This window comes from Bison bison, unplaced genomic scaffold (genome assembly GCF_000754665.1).
Source record: "Bison bison bison isolate TAMUID 2011002044 unplaced genomic scaffold, Bison_UMD1.0 scf7180017864048, whole genome shotgun sequence".
Taxonomy (NCBI): domain Eukaryota; kingdom Metazoa; phylum Chordata; class Mammalia; order Artiodactyla; family Bovidae; genus Bison; species Bison bison.
Genome location: NW_011494620.1, coordinates 2,886,139 through 2,901,037, shown reverse-complemented (window position 1 = coordinate 2,901,037; position 14,899 = coordinate 2,886,139). Strand labels below are relative to the sequence as shown.

At 38.9% G+C, this 14,899-nt stretch overlaps 1 protein-coding gene across 1 annotated transcript in view; it reads right to left on the bottom strand.

Annotated features, from left to right (window-relative positions):
- FREM2 (FRAS1 related extracellular matrix protein 2) overlaps positions 1–14,899 on the bottom strand; it is a gene marked incomplete at its 5' end in the record, with an annotated part of 154,523 nt that overhangs the window by 27,928 nt on the left and 111,696 nt on the right. The window contains 7 exons of the mRNA XM_010835728.1: positions 661–819; positions 2,868–2,998; positions 6,471–6,653; positions 7,608–7,772; positions 8,840–9,037; positions 10,867–11,076; positions 12,974–13,123. Coding sequence (XP_010834030.1) covers positions 661–819; positions 2,868–2,998; positions 6,471–6,653; positions 7,608–7,772; positions 8,840–9,037; positions 10,867–11,076; positions 12,974–13,123 — 1,196 coding nt within the window. The remainder of the gene's footprint in view (positions 1–660; positions 820–2,867; positions 2,999–6,470; positions 6,654–7,607; positions 7,773–8,839; positions 9,038–10,866; positions 11,077–12,973; positions 13,124–14,899) is intronic.

Sequence of the window (14,899 nt, the reverse complement as noted above, 5' to 3'; positions counted from 1 at the left end):
ACTAGAGAGAGGAGATATATGTATACGGACATATAGCTGATTCACTTTGTTGTACAGCAGAAACTAGAAGAACATTGTAAAGCAATATAAAATAAGTAAATGTGTCCTGATTTTTGCTCACAAGGTGCTTATAATTTATAGCAAAGAGAGGGTAACTAAAAAAAGTAATGATAATATGCCATTTGTAATGCAACCATCATTTTGGAATAATATTTCCTTATGTGACTCAAACTAGTGACCCTCCATCAGACCGTCCCAAACCTTCCCTCACAGGTGGAGCTGCGGTTCTATTTCCTAGTTTGTATCATGATAATGCTCATCTTGCCTTATAGTAGAGTGACAGAGTCTTACATATTTTCCTCTTCCTTATTTTTAAATTCCTCGAGCACAAAGTTTATATCTTACTAATTTTTCTCCCAGTGACAGATTCTGAGATAATATGAGATACATACTATGGGCACATCAGTTAGTAAACCTCTGTCAGATGAAAGGGAGAAAAACGGGAGCTTCACTTGAGTAATATTTTCCTCTCCAAAGACCAAAGAGTAAATACTGCAGTATTTTCCCACTTTTATCTCATCATGGCAAAGCCCATGCGACCTTGGTTAATGTTCATAACTATTTTTACTATTTCACAATTTTCCTCCGTTTCCTACTCACTGTGATACAGATGACAGGATAACCAGACACAGGCCCAGCACTCTCTTTGGCCCTGGAAGAGTCATCGTACATCAGCAAGGACACAACTTGAGGGACAGAAGGAAAAGTGACATCGGCCATGCTGTTCATTTCTTCTATATACACAATGGCTTTGGTCGCCTTGAAGGAAAAGATAAGTTACCCGTGATTATTGAAATATCAGACTCTGGATGCTTCTACTGTGCAGAACAATACCGACAAGTAGGCAAGTACATGGTTTCAATATAATAGCAACTGTCACACCCAGAGACCCTGCGGTGTGACAGGCCCTATGTGGCTTGTTTCTAATGACCCTAGCATGTACAAGGGAGGGGACCTGCGCCCAGGGCAGTCTGTTGGCCAGTGGTCCACAAAGTATGTGGTGGTAATTTTTTCTCCAAATGGTAATGATACTGGCTAAATGTAACTTGGTTTGAAGTGTTGGGGTCGTAAAGTGGAAGACGATGACAAAGTCAGTTAATGAATAGTGGGAGGAAAGCTGAAGGAGCCATGGGAGAAGGTGGATTCTAGGGGTCACGTGAGATTGTGGATCCTGCTGAAGGGGATGGCCGTGCAAAGTGAAGCTTTAGACGGGCAGAAGCACAGCGTGAAGCAAAGGCAGAGGGAGAAGCTGAGACGCAGACAGAAGAGGGTCCTGTGAATATCTACTGCTCGTAGGGTGATAAGAACACCTTGCTGATACATTTGCCTTAGCTCCTGAACCATCTTCCAATATCTGATGATACCTCACAGTTCCTAAGCCTATGCTTACCAATGTCCTCTTAAAAGAGGCTTTGATCACTTAAAGTCATTTGAGTGAATCTCTGTTCCTCTTACTCAGGAGAGGTTAATACAATGCTCCATAAAAATTAAAGACTCATTTCTTAGGTGATCAAGACTTACATTTGAAAAAGATTTGCTGTTCCTACTTCTTGAATTTTAACTATGACTTGAAAAAAAAGCCAAGTAGCAAAAATTATAAAATATTAAAAATACTTGTACTTAAGGGAAAAATATCTTATACTAATAGTGAAGTCACTAATATATAAAAGAAATAGAATAATATAAACATTGGTCAGTTTCTTAAATCTTACGATATCACTTACATGCAAAAATCTTAAAACAATGATACAAATGAACCTATTTACAAAACAGAAACAGATTCACAGATTTAGAGAATGAATTTATGGTTACTAGTGGGGAAGGGTGGTGGGGAGCGATAGAATGGGAGTTTGGAGCTGACATGTACAAATTGCTCTATTTAAAATAGATAAACAACAAAGACCTACTGTATAGCACAGGGAACTTTGCTCAACATTCTGTAATAAATGGGCAAAGAGCTTGAAAAAGAACAGATACACCTATATGCATAACTGAATCACTTTGCTGTAAACCTGGAACTCACACAACATTGTTAATCAACTACTCTCCAATATGAAATAAAGATTTAAAAATCCTTTAGTTTTAAAAATTAGGTTTAAAGGTCAAAATTCTATGGAGATTATGGTTATCTTGAAGAAAATCTGGTCGATGATACAATATAAAATAAAATGAAAACAGAAAAGAATTGTTAGGACCGTAACATTTGAGTCTTTGAGCCTCTGGACATCAGTTTAATAGTTAAGATGAACAGGTGGGGATTTTGAGGGTTAGAAAATAGTTTCATGGGTTAAAAATGTGTGTTTTAATGAGTTATGGCACTAAACTAATAGCCTCATCCTTGTGCTGAGACTACAAAGCACAAAGGTTAATCCCAGATTCAATCATTATTAGATTCAATCATTATTGACTGAAATGGGAAGGGTAAACTGGGCTGCTGTGGGACTCAGAGACTCTAGTCCTTGACTTCCTACAGACATGATTTTTCAAGAAAGAGACAGGAATTTTTTTTTTTTTTTTGGCCGTGTCACTTGTCTTGTGGGATCTTGGTTCTCTGACCAGGGATGGAACGCAGGTCCTTGGCAGTAAAGGCGTACAGCCCTAACCATTGAACCACCAGGGAATTTAGGAATTCCTTCATTCTTGTTTTCCAATGGAAGTAACATTTATTTAGGAGGTGAAGAGAGATTATGTGCATCTTCTTTATACAAGTCTAAAGTCCATGACTTAGCTGTATACTGGGGATGGTTACACGCATTTTCCCTGATAAAATGTTGGCCATGACTTTATATCCATATCTGATTACTTACCTGTGTCTCTGCTATCATATTTTCATCAGGTTTTAGGTGGACAGTGAAGGCCTCTCTCATTTCTCTTACGCCATCGAATATTACTTCAATTTCAACAATGTGCTGGGTTTCTCCCTCCTTAAACTCAATTTCTACAAATGCAAAATCACAGGTTTAAATCCTTTACATAGGAATATGAGAAGCTTCTGGTAACCTTTGACAATGACCCACAATGAGAAATACATTTTATATTGTGGCCCAGTATACTTAGACTATGTAAAGATACTCACATATCTTGCACATGTTTATGTGCACATGTGGGTGTGAATAAAATGAATAAAGTTTTTAAAACATCATCTATTCTCACTATATGCATTGCATGCTAATATTTTTCCATTCCATTTTATCCAGAAGAAAACTCTAATCATAAGCTACTAAATTGATTTTTTTGATTCACAGTTTGAAAAAATGCAGAGTGATGGAATAGGCAATTCATAATTCTAATACTGGAACAACCAGACAAACTCACCTCTCATTTCCCAGAATTTCCAGACCAATAGGACGTGTGTCAAATATATGATCACACAGGTATTACTGAGTGTGAATAGTATTTTCATTATGTATGTATCTAGAAAAGCTGGACATAAAATGGTTGCAATTTTTAACATCATGTCAAATTATATTTTAAAAAGACTTCTTTTGTTTGTTGATGTTAATCTTAGAAATGCAGAACATTTTATTAACAAAAGCGTTAATGGTGTTTTTGCTCTCACCCTGTTCCTCCTCACTAAAAATAATTCCTTCATTGTTATGAAAATTAAACCCATCATGATAACCCCCTTTTAATCATTTATTCTAAAATTCTCAAGATATTAAAAAATTAATTGATTTTATTGAACTCATGAATAAGCAGCTGACCAAAGTTGGATAAACAACTTTGTGGGCTTTACAATGCCTTTTAAGAAACTGGTTCAGGAGAGAAAATAAAGAATATAATGCATAATCATTCCAATCTGAGAAGATAACAGATGCTGCAGTATTTGATCATTATAATTCTAAATTAAGAAGTCCTTTAAAATGTAACAGAAGAAAATGTGTCTTTAATGTATCTTTCTTTGCCTACTTCCATCAATTATGAAAAAGATTTTTTCTTTAAAATTGTGTTAGTAAGCCAGACTCATCTTTCAAATCAGTTCTGTTTCTCAGTACAGCCATTTCTCACATTGGCCTTAGCCTATAATTTGAGTCCATCAGTCTTATATTTCTCCCACGCCAGGAGGGCTTATGCTTCTTGTTCCAGAGGGTGAAAATAGCTGATCACTTTCGGGTCATCAATTTGTTTGGCTTGACCTGTGGTGATGTTGCAATGGAAAGTTAGTTTCTAATCCTTCAATATCTGGGGATTTCACAGGAAAATACAGATTTTTCATATCTTTTGCACTTTTCTGACTGCACACTGTCATCTGGCTATGACCATACAAGTTTTGCTCAGCAGGGAATGAACTTTCTTGTTGAAGAAGATTTCCATTATTCCATCTTTCCCTCATACCCTCCTTGATCTACTCATTTTCATTGCTTATCTTAGCCTTATAAGCATCTGAGTTCGGCAGTGCTGTGAATTATACAGACCCAGTTTCTAAGAAGTCGAAAACTTCAGTATTTATTTTAAATGCTTAGATTACTGTCTTCTTACATATATGTGCTAAATGACAGTTCTTCCTTCAATCAATATATAGTCTTTATCTGCCACTTTAGTCATTTTTTTAGGGTTTCTTTTTTTTTGATGTGGAACATTTAAAAAATCTTTATTGACTTTGTTATAATATTGCATCTGTGATGTACTGTGATGCCTTTTTGGCAAAAAGGCATGTGGAATCTTAGCTCCCTGATCAGGGATTGAACTTGCAGTCCCTGAAATAGAAGGCAAAGTCTTAATCATTGGACTGCCAGAAAAGTCCCCAGACATTTATAACACAAAACTATTTCAACTTTTATTCTATGTTTAATTTTTTGTTTATTGCAAAGGACTGACCACAATTTGGTCCATAAGAAGATGTTATGTTTCAGGAAAGATTAAATTTTTATTATAAACATTTATAAATAGCATGCTCATATTTATAGGACAAAAGAGACACAGGTTGATTTAACATTTTATGTTTTCTCTGACTTCATTTGTCAATTTACTATATACATATGATTTTGTTTTTGTCTTAGCAAAAAGAATGGTTTTATTTCTAAGAAAAATATTTTCTGTTAAAGGTCATATTGTACATATTTAGAAGATGCCTCCTTCATGTAAAACATGCTTATGTTAGAGATACTTATTTCAGATTTTATAATTTCATAGCTGATCAGTTTTTTCCTCTCCTTTTCAGTTTTATGTGATTTATTTCAAATAAATTATCATTCTTTACATAGGAAATAATATGAAGATAACTTTGAAGCTCTATAGCAGTTCATCAGACTTTTACCATATATGCAAAGAAAATACATGGTTCTTTGTAGAAGATGCTGTTTTTTCCTATTGTCTCATTAACTCAGTCAATGACTGATAGTAACTATTAGTCACTTTCTAAACTGTTCTGAAGTTAGCAGACCAAGATGAATGCCTGTAGTCTATGATCACCAAAAACTGTTGGCTGTGGCAGGTAGAAAACTAGAAACGAAGTGGGTAAGGACAATTACTACTACTAAGTCGCTTCAGTCGTGTCTGACTCTGTGAGACTCCACAGACGGCGGCCCACCAGGCTCCCCCATCCCTGGGATTCTCCAGACAAGAACACTGGAGTGGGTTGCCATTTCCTTCTCCAATGCATGAAAGTGAAAAGTGAAAGTGAAGTCGCTCAGTCATGTCCGACTCTTAGCGACCCGATGGACTGCAGCCTACCAGGCTCCTCCATCCATGGGATTTTCCAGGCAAGAGTACTGGAGTGGGTTGCCATTGCCTTCTCTGGATAAGGACAACTAACTACAAATAATTCATAAACTTAATTTTGGACATCATTTTATGTCTATTTTGCCAGTAAATAATCCAGAGAGAGAGAGAGACTAATTGATTTGTTTTATACTTCTAAAAATAAATGGTGAAATGATCCAAAAGTTTGAAGAAGAAAAGGGATGGATGAAATGTGTTTATGACAAGCTCGTGAAGCCCAGAGAATTCATGGTCTCTATAGTTGGTCATCTGTTCCCCTTTTCACTGCCTTACATTAACACAAAATTTTCAAGCTTGACGTTTTGGATTGTTGGTATTCTATAAACTAAAAAAGACTATCTTCTTGGCTATGACATACATTTTCCATGTAATAGAATATTCAGGAAAGTTATTATTTAATATCGAATGACCATAATGAAGGTAAAGATTGTTGAAAATGAAAGTAGACTCAAAACATCTAGCAACTTTACTCAAAATTTCCTTAAATCCTAAGACATATAGTCTGTAAATCAAAAAGGAAACGCCTGGAAATAAATTCCATTGACTTTGTTTTTCTGAAGGAAGTTAACTTAAAGGAGTATGTGCATCTGTATTTCAGGTAAATGGATATTTCTCTTCTTTTTCTTAAGGACACCAGCACCAACGCAGTGCGAGTACAACTCATCCGGACATCCCGAGAGCCCCCATACCTTCTGACACAGGGTGATAGTCCTCTCCAGAAGTGGCTGAGCCATCCTTGGTGTGAACTCTCACGATGGAAACTTTTGAAGTGTCTCCTTGGCGAATCACTGGAATTTTTATAACCACTGACTGTCCTGGTTCTTTGGGTTCACTGACGCTGAATTTGGTCTCTCCAAATTTAATAATTGTCTCTGAAACAGTAGGAAACATGGGCAAATTAGTTTGTAAAGGGAATGCTTTTTCCTTCATTTCTGACAGTTGTTTTTTTCCATGTGTGTGCATGTTAAGTTGTTTCAGTCATATCCAACTCTTTGGGACCCTATGGACTGCAGCCCGCCAGGCTCCTCTGTCTATGGGATTCTCCAGGCAAGAATACTGGAGTGGGTTGCTATGCCCTTCTTCAGGGGATCTTCCTGACCCAGGAATTGAACCCCTGTCTCCTGCATTGGCAGACGGGTTCTTTATCACTAGTGCCTCCTGGGAAGCCCCTTTTTCATGTGGGAGGAGCTTAATTATATCATATGCTGGGCTTCTCTCTGTTCCCTCAGTATAACTGGTGAGTGTGTCAGGAGAAACTGGGCATGCGTGGCCCAGCTCCTTACTTGGAAATTAACCAGCCCCCAGAAATCGCGTGCTCTGGGCTCTCTGTGTGCCAAAAATTTTTACATGAGTGGGCCACTGACTGCGGGAGGGGAGGGAAGAAACTGTTGCTCCAGAATTACCTGCACTGAAGGCAGAAGGAGAAACAAGCAGGTATGAGTGCTCTGGACTCAGCATTTACGTATAAACAATGTTCTTCAACATCAACTTACGGTTTAAATGGTTTACTGCATTCTCCATTTATCTTAGTCTTTTTCCTATTTCTTTTTAACAATCTTTTTTTTTAAAGTTCTTTTTATTTATTTAGCTGCACCACACGGCATGTGGGAGCTCGAGTCTCCAAATAGGGTTTGAACCTGCACCATCTGCATTGGAAGGTGGAGACTTAACCACTGGACCGCCTAGGAAGTCCCCTTTTTCCTATTTCTCAACCACTTAAAAAGCCTAGTCAGGAAGAGGGGCTTATTTTCTGAGCTACCTAAAACTTGAACACAGATGGATTTCAGTTCCCAATTTACAGCTGAGCACAAGACACGGCTTCTTACTATCAGCATCGTCTCGGATCCTTATCAGAGTTTCATTTTGTTCCCCAACTGCAGCTCCAAAAGGAGAGTTGCTTTGTGGGGTGCCAAGAACCAGTCGGAGCTCCTCTACCTCCTCGTACAATACGTCATCCATCAGCTCCAGGATGCAAGGCTTTTCGATCTCCCCTGGAACGATAATCATGAAAGCAGGTCAGTCATATCCCTTAAGCCATAACGGATACCTCTGCAGTAGAAGGTAAACACCACGAGGGTGGGGATGTTGTTTTGTCCCTTGCTGCATCAGTAGTGCAAAGAGCTATGTCTAGCATGTAATAAGCCTTCAGTTACTATTTGCTGAATGAACAACGAGGTTTGAATGTACGCAATGACAGGTTCCTATTAGTACAGGGAATTTCTTCTGTCTTTAAGTTTTGTTACTCATGTCTGAAAACAAGGGGAAAAGAGCAAATGTTAATGTCATTTACAAATTTCTAACATTATGATCAGGATGCAAATTTAGCAAATTTGTACCAGTTGGTCATTGTCAAATGGATCACAGTACATGTTTCTTGGACTGTATAGTCCATGGGGTCACAAAGAGTCAGACATGACTGAGCGACTTTCACTTTCACTTTTCACATGTTTCTTACACAATTATTGGATCAAAGTAGTCAAGTATTTTAAGACATTGAATCCATATTGAAAACGTGACACCTATTTCTTTTCATTTCTATCATTTGAACACTAAGTCTTTCCCACTATTGTAAAATCTGTACATGCCATTTTCTGCTGAATAAGTTTTGAATAAACCATATAGCATGTGTGCTCAGTCGTGTCTGACTCTTTGCGACCCCATGGACTGTAGCCCGCCAGGCTTCTCTGTCCATGGGATTCTCCCAGCAAGAATACTGGAGTGGGTTGCCATTTCCTCCTCCAGGGGGATCTTCCTGACCCAGGGATCAAACTTGTACCTCTGCATTGGCAGGTGGGTTCTTAACCGCTGATCCACGAGGGAAGCCCAAACAATATAGCACATCACTAGAAACTAATCAACACACTGACGCAGAAACCAAAGGGAAATGCATTCAACCTGTTAAAATCAACCTCACTTCATTGTCATCTAGTGCACATTAAACCATGTCAGAAGCTTGAGGGAATCAAGAACTTGTAGAATCAAGTATCCTTGATAGATACTTCACACCCAAAACTTGGCTTCTGCAAACTCCAAACAAAAACTTCAAGCTGACACGTACCAGGGAGGAATGTGATGATGGAGATGTCAGTATTGGGGCGTTCTTCGAAGTCCATCATCACCTGTGCAGAGCCCTGTCGCGTGTAGCATCTCACTGAAGACCTGTACCGGGTATCCCCACTCCGGTGGATCGTGGCGACTATCTGCCCATCATTTTCATTGCCAGTGTATACTCGTTCTTTGAATTGCATCTTAGGTACTGCAGAAAACACAAGAACATAAATACCTGAATCAAAGTGAACAGAAATTTGAGGAAAATGGAATTTCAGAAAACATGGCTCAGTGGGAAGAATACCAAAACAGCAACAACAAGAACTGGATCCCAGTCTCTGCTCGGTTACTGGCCGGTGTTTTGGGCTTGAGCTAACCACTTAACCCAGAGTTGCGATTTCCTTATCCTTGACATTTCGCTCTGCCTCTTTTGTGGAGTAGGGAGACAAAACAAAATGGGAAAAAGTAGATAAAACCAGAGACTTTAAGATATCTGTATCTATATACATTGGGTTTCCCTCATAGCTCAGTCGGTAAAGAATCTGCCTGCAATGCAGGAGACCTGGGTTCAATTCTTGGGTCAGGAAGATCCCCTGGAGAAGGAAATGGCAACCCACTCCACTATTCTTGCCTGGAGAATCCCATAGACAGAGAAGCCTGGTGGGCTATAGTCCATGGGTTTGCAAGAGTTGGACATGACTTAGCCACTAAACCACCACCATCTATATATATTGCTTAATCAAGAGCCTTTCAAAATTTCTTCATATGAAAAACATTAAAGATTGTGTACATAATTACAAGCATAGTTACCCAGACCATAATGGAAAAGATGACAATGACTATAATATATGTATTACATAATACATGTGGAATTGCATCAAGAAGTGTTAGTTGCTCAGTCATGTCTGACTCTTTGCGACCCCATGGACTATAGTCCACCAGGCTTCTCTGTCCAAGGGATTCTCTAGGCAAGAATACTGGAGTGGGTTGCCATTCCCTTCTCCAGGGGATCTTCCTGACCCAGGCATTGAACCCTGGTCTCCTGTACTGCAGGCAGATTCTTTACTATCTGAGCCACCAGGGAAGCCTTTATAGAAAACACAGGTGACCTATACTGGGTCAATTAACTATAGATCTCATTGACGAGTTAGACTCCTCCAAGTAATGCCAAGATCATCATGGTAGAAGATTATTTAGAATTTCCTTTCGATGATGAATCAGAGAGCCTCGCTTTTGGCATATCGTTAGGGGTAATTTCAGGACTATCTGTGTGTAAGGAGATAACAGGAAGTGTCTGGTGTTGAGAAGTGGGAAAAGACCATTAATACTCGAGGGTTTGTGCAATCTCACGCAGTTGCACCAATCTGTGGGAGGGAGTTCTTGACACACAAGCAAGGTAATGATAACAATCTCACTTTTATTTTAATTTGAAAGGAAGACTAAAAGTTTTTCTTCTGAGACTGTCTAATTCTATCAAAACAATAAGAAAACAATCAGGAGAAGAAAGAAAGACTTTGTCAGCTAAGGTATTATTATGGGATGAACTGTCCATCCACACCTCCCTCCCTGCCCCCTGTTCATAGAGTGAAGTCCTAACAACCAATACCTGAGAATATGACTTTATGTGGAGAAAGGGTCTTTACAGAACTAATGAAGGAAAAATGAGGGCATCAGCGTGGGCCTTAATTCAATATGACCGGCACCTTTATACAAAAGGGGAAATTTAAACACATAAATACACATAGAAGGTGATGTAAAGACACATACAGAAAAGATGGCTATCTACAAACTGAGAGCTGGAACCGTTCTTTCCCTCACATCCCTTTGAAAAGGTTGTTGCTGTTATTCAGTCGCTCAGTCAGGTCTGACTCTTTGTGACCCCGTGGACTGCCACACGCCAGGCTCCCCTGTTCTCCACTATCTCCCGGGGTTTGCTCAAATTCACATCCATATAAAGCCTAGTTTATCATTTTACTTAACATTTATGTAAACACTAGCCATCTTTTTACTTATGGTCATCAGTTAATAAACACTCACAATCTGAGACAGAATCACTTATGGTCACCGTGGCTTTGCTGGGGTCCCCAAGGGCTGCATTCATAGGCATTCGGAGCACCAATTCAAATTGCTCAATACCCTCCAGCATTGGTTGTCCGAGATCATCCAAAATGATAACACGAATGGTTTGCATGTTGACTCCAGGTGCAAAATCTAAATTACGGCTGATTCCCACGTAGTCTGTTCCAGCTGTGACAGGAACAAAAGAATGTTTCAGCTGGGGACTGGCTAAATGCACACAAAATTACGAGATGAAAACTATGTTTTCAACAGACTTGTTTATAATTCTTTAAAAAATATATTGACTAGCATAACATTACAGAGAAGTGTATTTAATGAAATGTAAAAGATTAGCATTTACATTGGATATGAGATGGTAGCTCAAAGACCAGGTTCCTAACTCTGTCGTATCTATGTCTAAGGTTATTTTACTTTTCTGTTATTTTAGCTTTCTGTCTTGTAGTTTATCTATTTTGGAATTCTCAATTAGAGCTAATAAAAATCAGGTCTAAAAATAATCAGCATATCAATCAAGTATTTGATCATAACAAGTTATGAAATATAAACATGGAAATAGTTAACCATAGTTAAAAAACCATTTTTTATTTTCAGAAGTTACTACAGAACATCTTATTTAGGTGTGTGATTGCCTGCTGGTTAAAGCAACATATTTTAGATATAAGCTTTTGTCCAACACACTTCACCCATTCCTATCCCTGGCAAAGAAAGCAATCTTTAATTCTCAAAGACATATTTCGCTTTTAGTGTATTATTTTTCAGACTGTGGGGTGCATACTAATGTTGACACCTCCATATATGTCTAAAGTATTTAAGAAACAAAACTTTCTCTTAATCTTTAGGCATGACATCCATGAAGACTGGGAACAGGGGAGACAGTTCAGTATTATCTCTTTGTTTTCATATCTAATGCTCTTCTAACTCTCATTTTGTATCTATTTACCTCTGAATATGCAACTATAATTAAGTACATGTCTTTATTTTTAAAAATCTCTGTATCTCGTTGTGTTTCCTTTTGTATTTTTCTTGTCCTCTGCTTCTACATCTTTATTCTCATCTCTTTGATTGGAATGTTCTCTAAAGAAATGACTAATTTGGCTAAACAAAGGTTTATTGGACACGGACCACATTCAAAGCACTCTACTGGTTCTACGACATTTAAAAAGTGAAAACTTAAGGGTGACTTTTAAAATGGAACGGCCACTACTTGCTTTGTGTGTGAGCATGTGATGAGTGTCTTATGTGTGCGTGTGTGTATGAATGAGAAAAAGGTAAATTGTACTATTGTTCATTTAATTTTTTTTGAAGTATTTTCATTTACTTATTTATTGGGCTGCACTGGGTCTTAGTTGCAGATGTCACGGTTTCAGCACGTGGGATCTAGTTCCCTGACCAGTTAGATAACTGGATCTCTTGCATTGGGATCATGGAGTCTTAGCCACTGGGCCACCAGGGAAGTCCTTTATTGGTCATTTACATGAGACAAAGAGAAGGCAATTTCATATCTTATGCTTGTCCTAAGTTTCATGATCAACTTTTTGCACATGTAGATTCCAGAATCAAAGGCAACCATGTGTCAGCTAGGACAGATTGTATAATGAAAGGTAGAAAAAGTCTTTGGGGCTCAAGTACTTATGGGGATGTTTGTTTAAAATGAAGAGGGAGCTAAGCCAGAGAGCCACACCTGCATGACACTTAAATGTCACTAGATTCTGTAAGGGTGGCCAGCAAGATTATTCCTGTTGTGCAAATGACGCCATAGGATTCAGCCATGGTAGATTTGCCAGGTATAGATAGAACCCGTTCAGGCAAAAAAAGGCATTCAAAGTTAGAGTTCTTGAGTTACATGTTCATAACTTAGCTTTCGATTTGTGGCCCTGGGGTGCATTTTCTCACAATAGTAAACAGAGTGTAAATTTACTTACTATATAGCAATAACGTCAGGAAAAAAGTACATTCAATCAGACTGCTTCAACAGAAGTGAAGTATTTGGGCTTTAAGGTATTTTGTCATAAGAAGTTGAAAATTGTAGAATCATCAAAAAGAATCATTGTAGGAAACTGCTCACCATCGGCTGAGGGAGGGTCTGTTTTCTGCGATGTCACAGTGACACTAGAAGCCCGGGACAGGTCAGTGCCACTCCTCCACACCCGCACCTCCACCGAGCCCGCACTCTCATCCACGGAGTACTCAACGTCACCAAAGTAGAAGACAGGTTCTGTGAAGGAGGAAACAGAAACCACTTCTGTTACATTTGCTTTTCCACATCAAACTCTACATACGTAATTACCAAGAATAGTTAGCCTCATCTCATAGACATCCTTAGAAGGTCATATTATTTCCTTTTAGCAAGATAACACCTCTGTATTTAATTTATTTTGGCCATGCCATGCGGAGCCAGAGTCCTAGAACCCTGACCAGGGACCAAACCAGTGCCCTCTGCTTTGGGATCACTGAGTCTTAGCCAGTGGACCACCAGGGAGGTCCTGATGACATCTCTTTAATGTCTAGACTTCTACAAGGCTTCAGATTAAAATGTCTCTGTTGAAAAACAGAAATACACACAGTAAAGTATCTAATGGAACTTTTTTTATGGCTTGTTTTGGTTTTGTTTTGGCCTTGTCTTGCAGCTTGCTGGAGCTTAATTCCCAGACCAGGGGTCGAATCAGTGCCCCCTGCAGTGGAAGCTCGGAGTCTTAACCACTGGACTGCCAGGGACGTCCCTCTAACGGAACATTCTTCTTTTGAGGCATATGAGTTACTTTGTCCCCTGTACGTGGAATTATGAATGGTTCCTAAATGCATTTCCTAAACATTTAGCTGGTAAAATAGCAACAAAATGAAACAACACAAATAAGACTGAAATTTTATAAATTTGGCCTGACTGGTCAAAATGTCTCCTACTAAGTTATCACTTTGGAGACTATTTGTATAATGACATCTTCTAGTCCACTGAAAGTGAAAGTTGCTCAGCCCTGTTTCTTTGTGAATCCATGGACTATATAGTCCATGAAATTCTCCAGGCCAGAATACTGGAGTGGGTAACTGTTCCCTTCTCCAGGGGATCTTCCCAACCCAGGGATCAAACTCAGATCTCTCGCATTGCAGGCAGATTCTTTACCTGCTGAGCCACCAGGGAAGCCCAAGAATACTGGAGTGGGTAGCCTGTCCCTTCTCCAGAGGATCTTCCTGACCCAAGAATTGAATCGGGGTCTCAGCAACACATGAACCATGAACTTCCAGATGTTCAAGCTGGTTTTAGAAAAGGCAGAGGAACCAGAAATCAAATTGCCAACATTCGCTGGATCATCGAAAAAGCAAGAGAGTTCCAGAAAAACATCTATTTCTGCTTTATTGACTATGCCAAAGCCTTTGACTGTGTGGATCACAATAAACTGGAAAATTCTGAAAGAGTTGGGAATACCAGACCACTGTGCCTCTTAAGAAACTTGTATGCAGATCAGGAAGCAAGAGTTAGAACTGGACATGGAACAACAGACTGGTTCCAAATAGGAAAAGGAGTACGTCAAGGCTGTATATTGTCATCCTGCTCATTTAACTTATATGCAGAGTACATCATGAGAAATGCTGGGCTGGATGAAGCACAAGCTGGAATCAATATTGCTGGGAGAAATATCAATAACCTCAGATATGCAGATGACACCACCCTCACGGCAGAAAGTGAAGAAGAACTAAAGAGCCTCTTGATGAAAGTGAAAGAGGAGAGTGAAAAAGTTGGCTTAAAGCTCAACATTCAGAAAACTAAGATCATGGCTTCCAGTCCCATCACTTCATGGTAAATAGATGGGGAAACAGTGGAAACAGTGGCTGACTTTATTTTTTGGGGCTCCAAAATCACTGCAGATGGTGATTGCAGCCATGAAATTAAAAGACACTTACTCCTTGGAAGGAAAGTTATGACCAACCTAGATAGCATATTAAAAGCAGAGACATTACTTTGTCAACAAAGGTCCATCTAGTCAAGGCTAGTCAA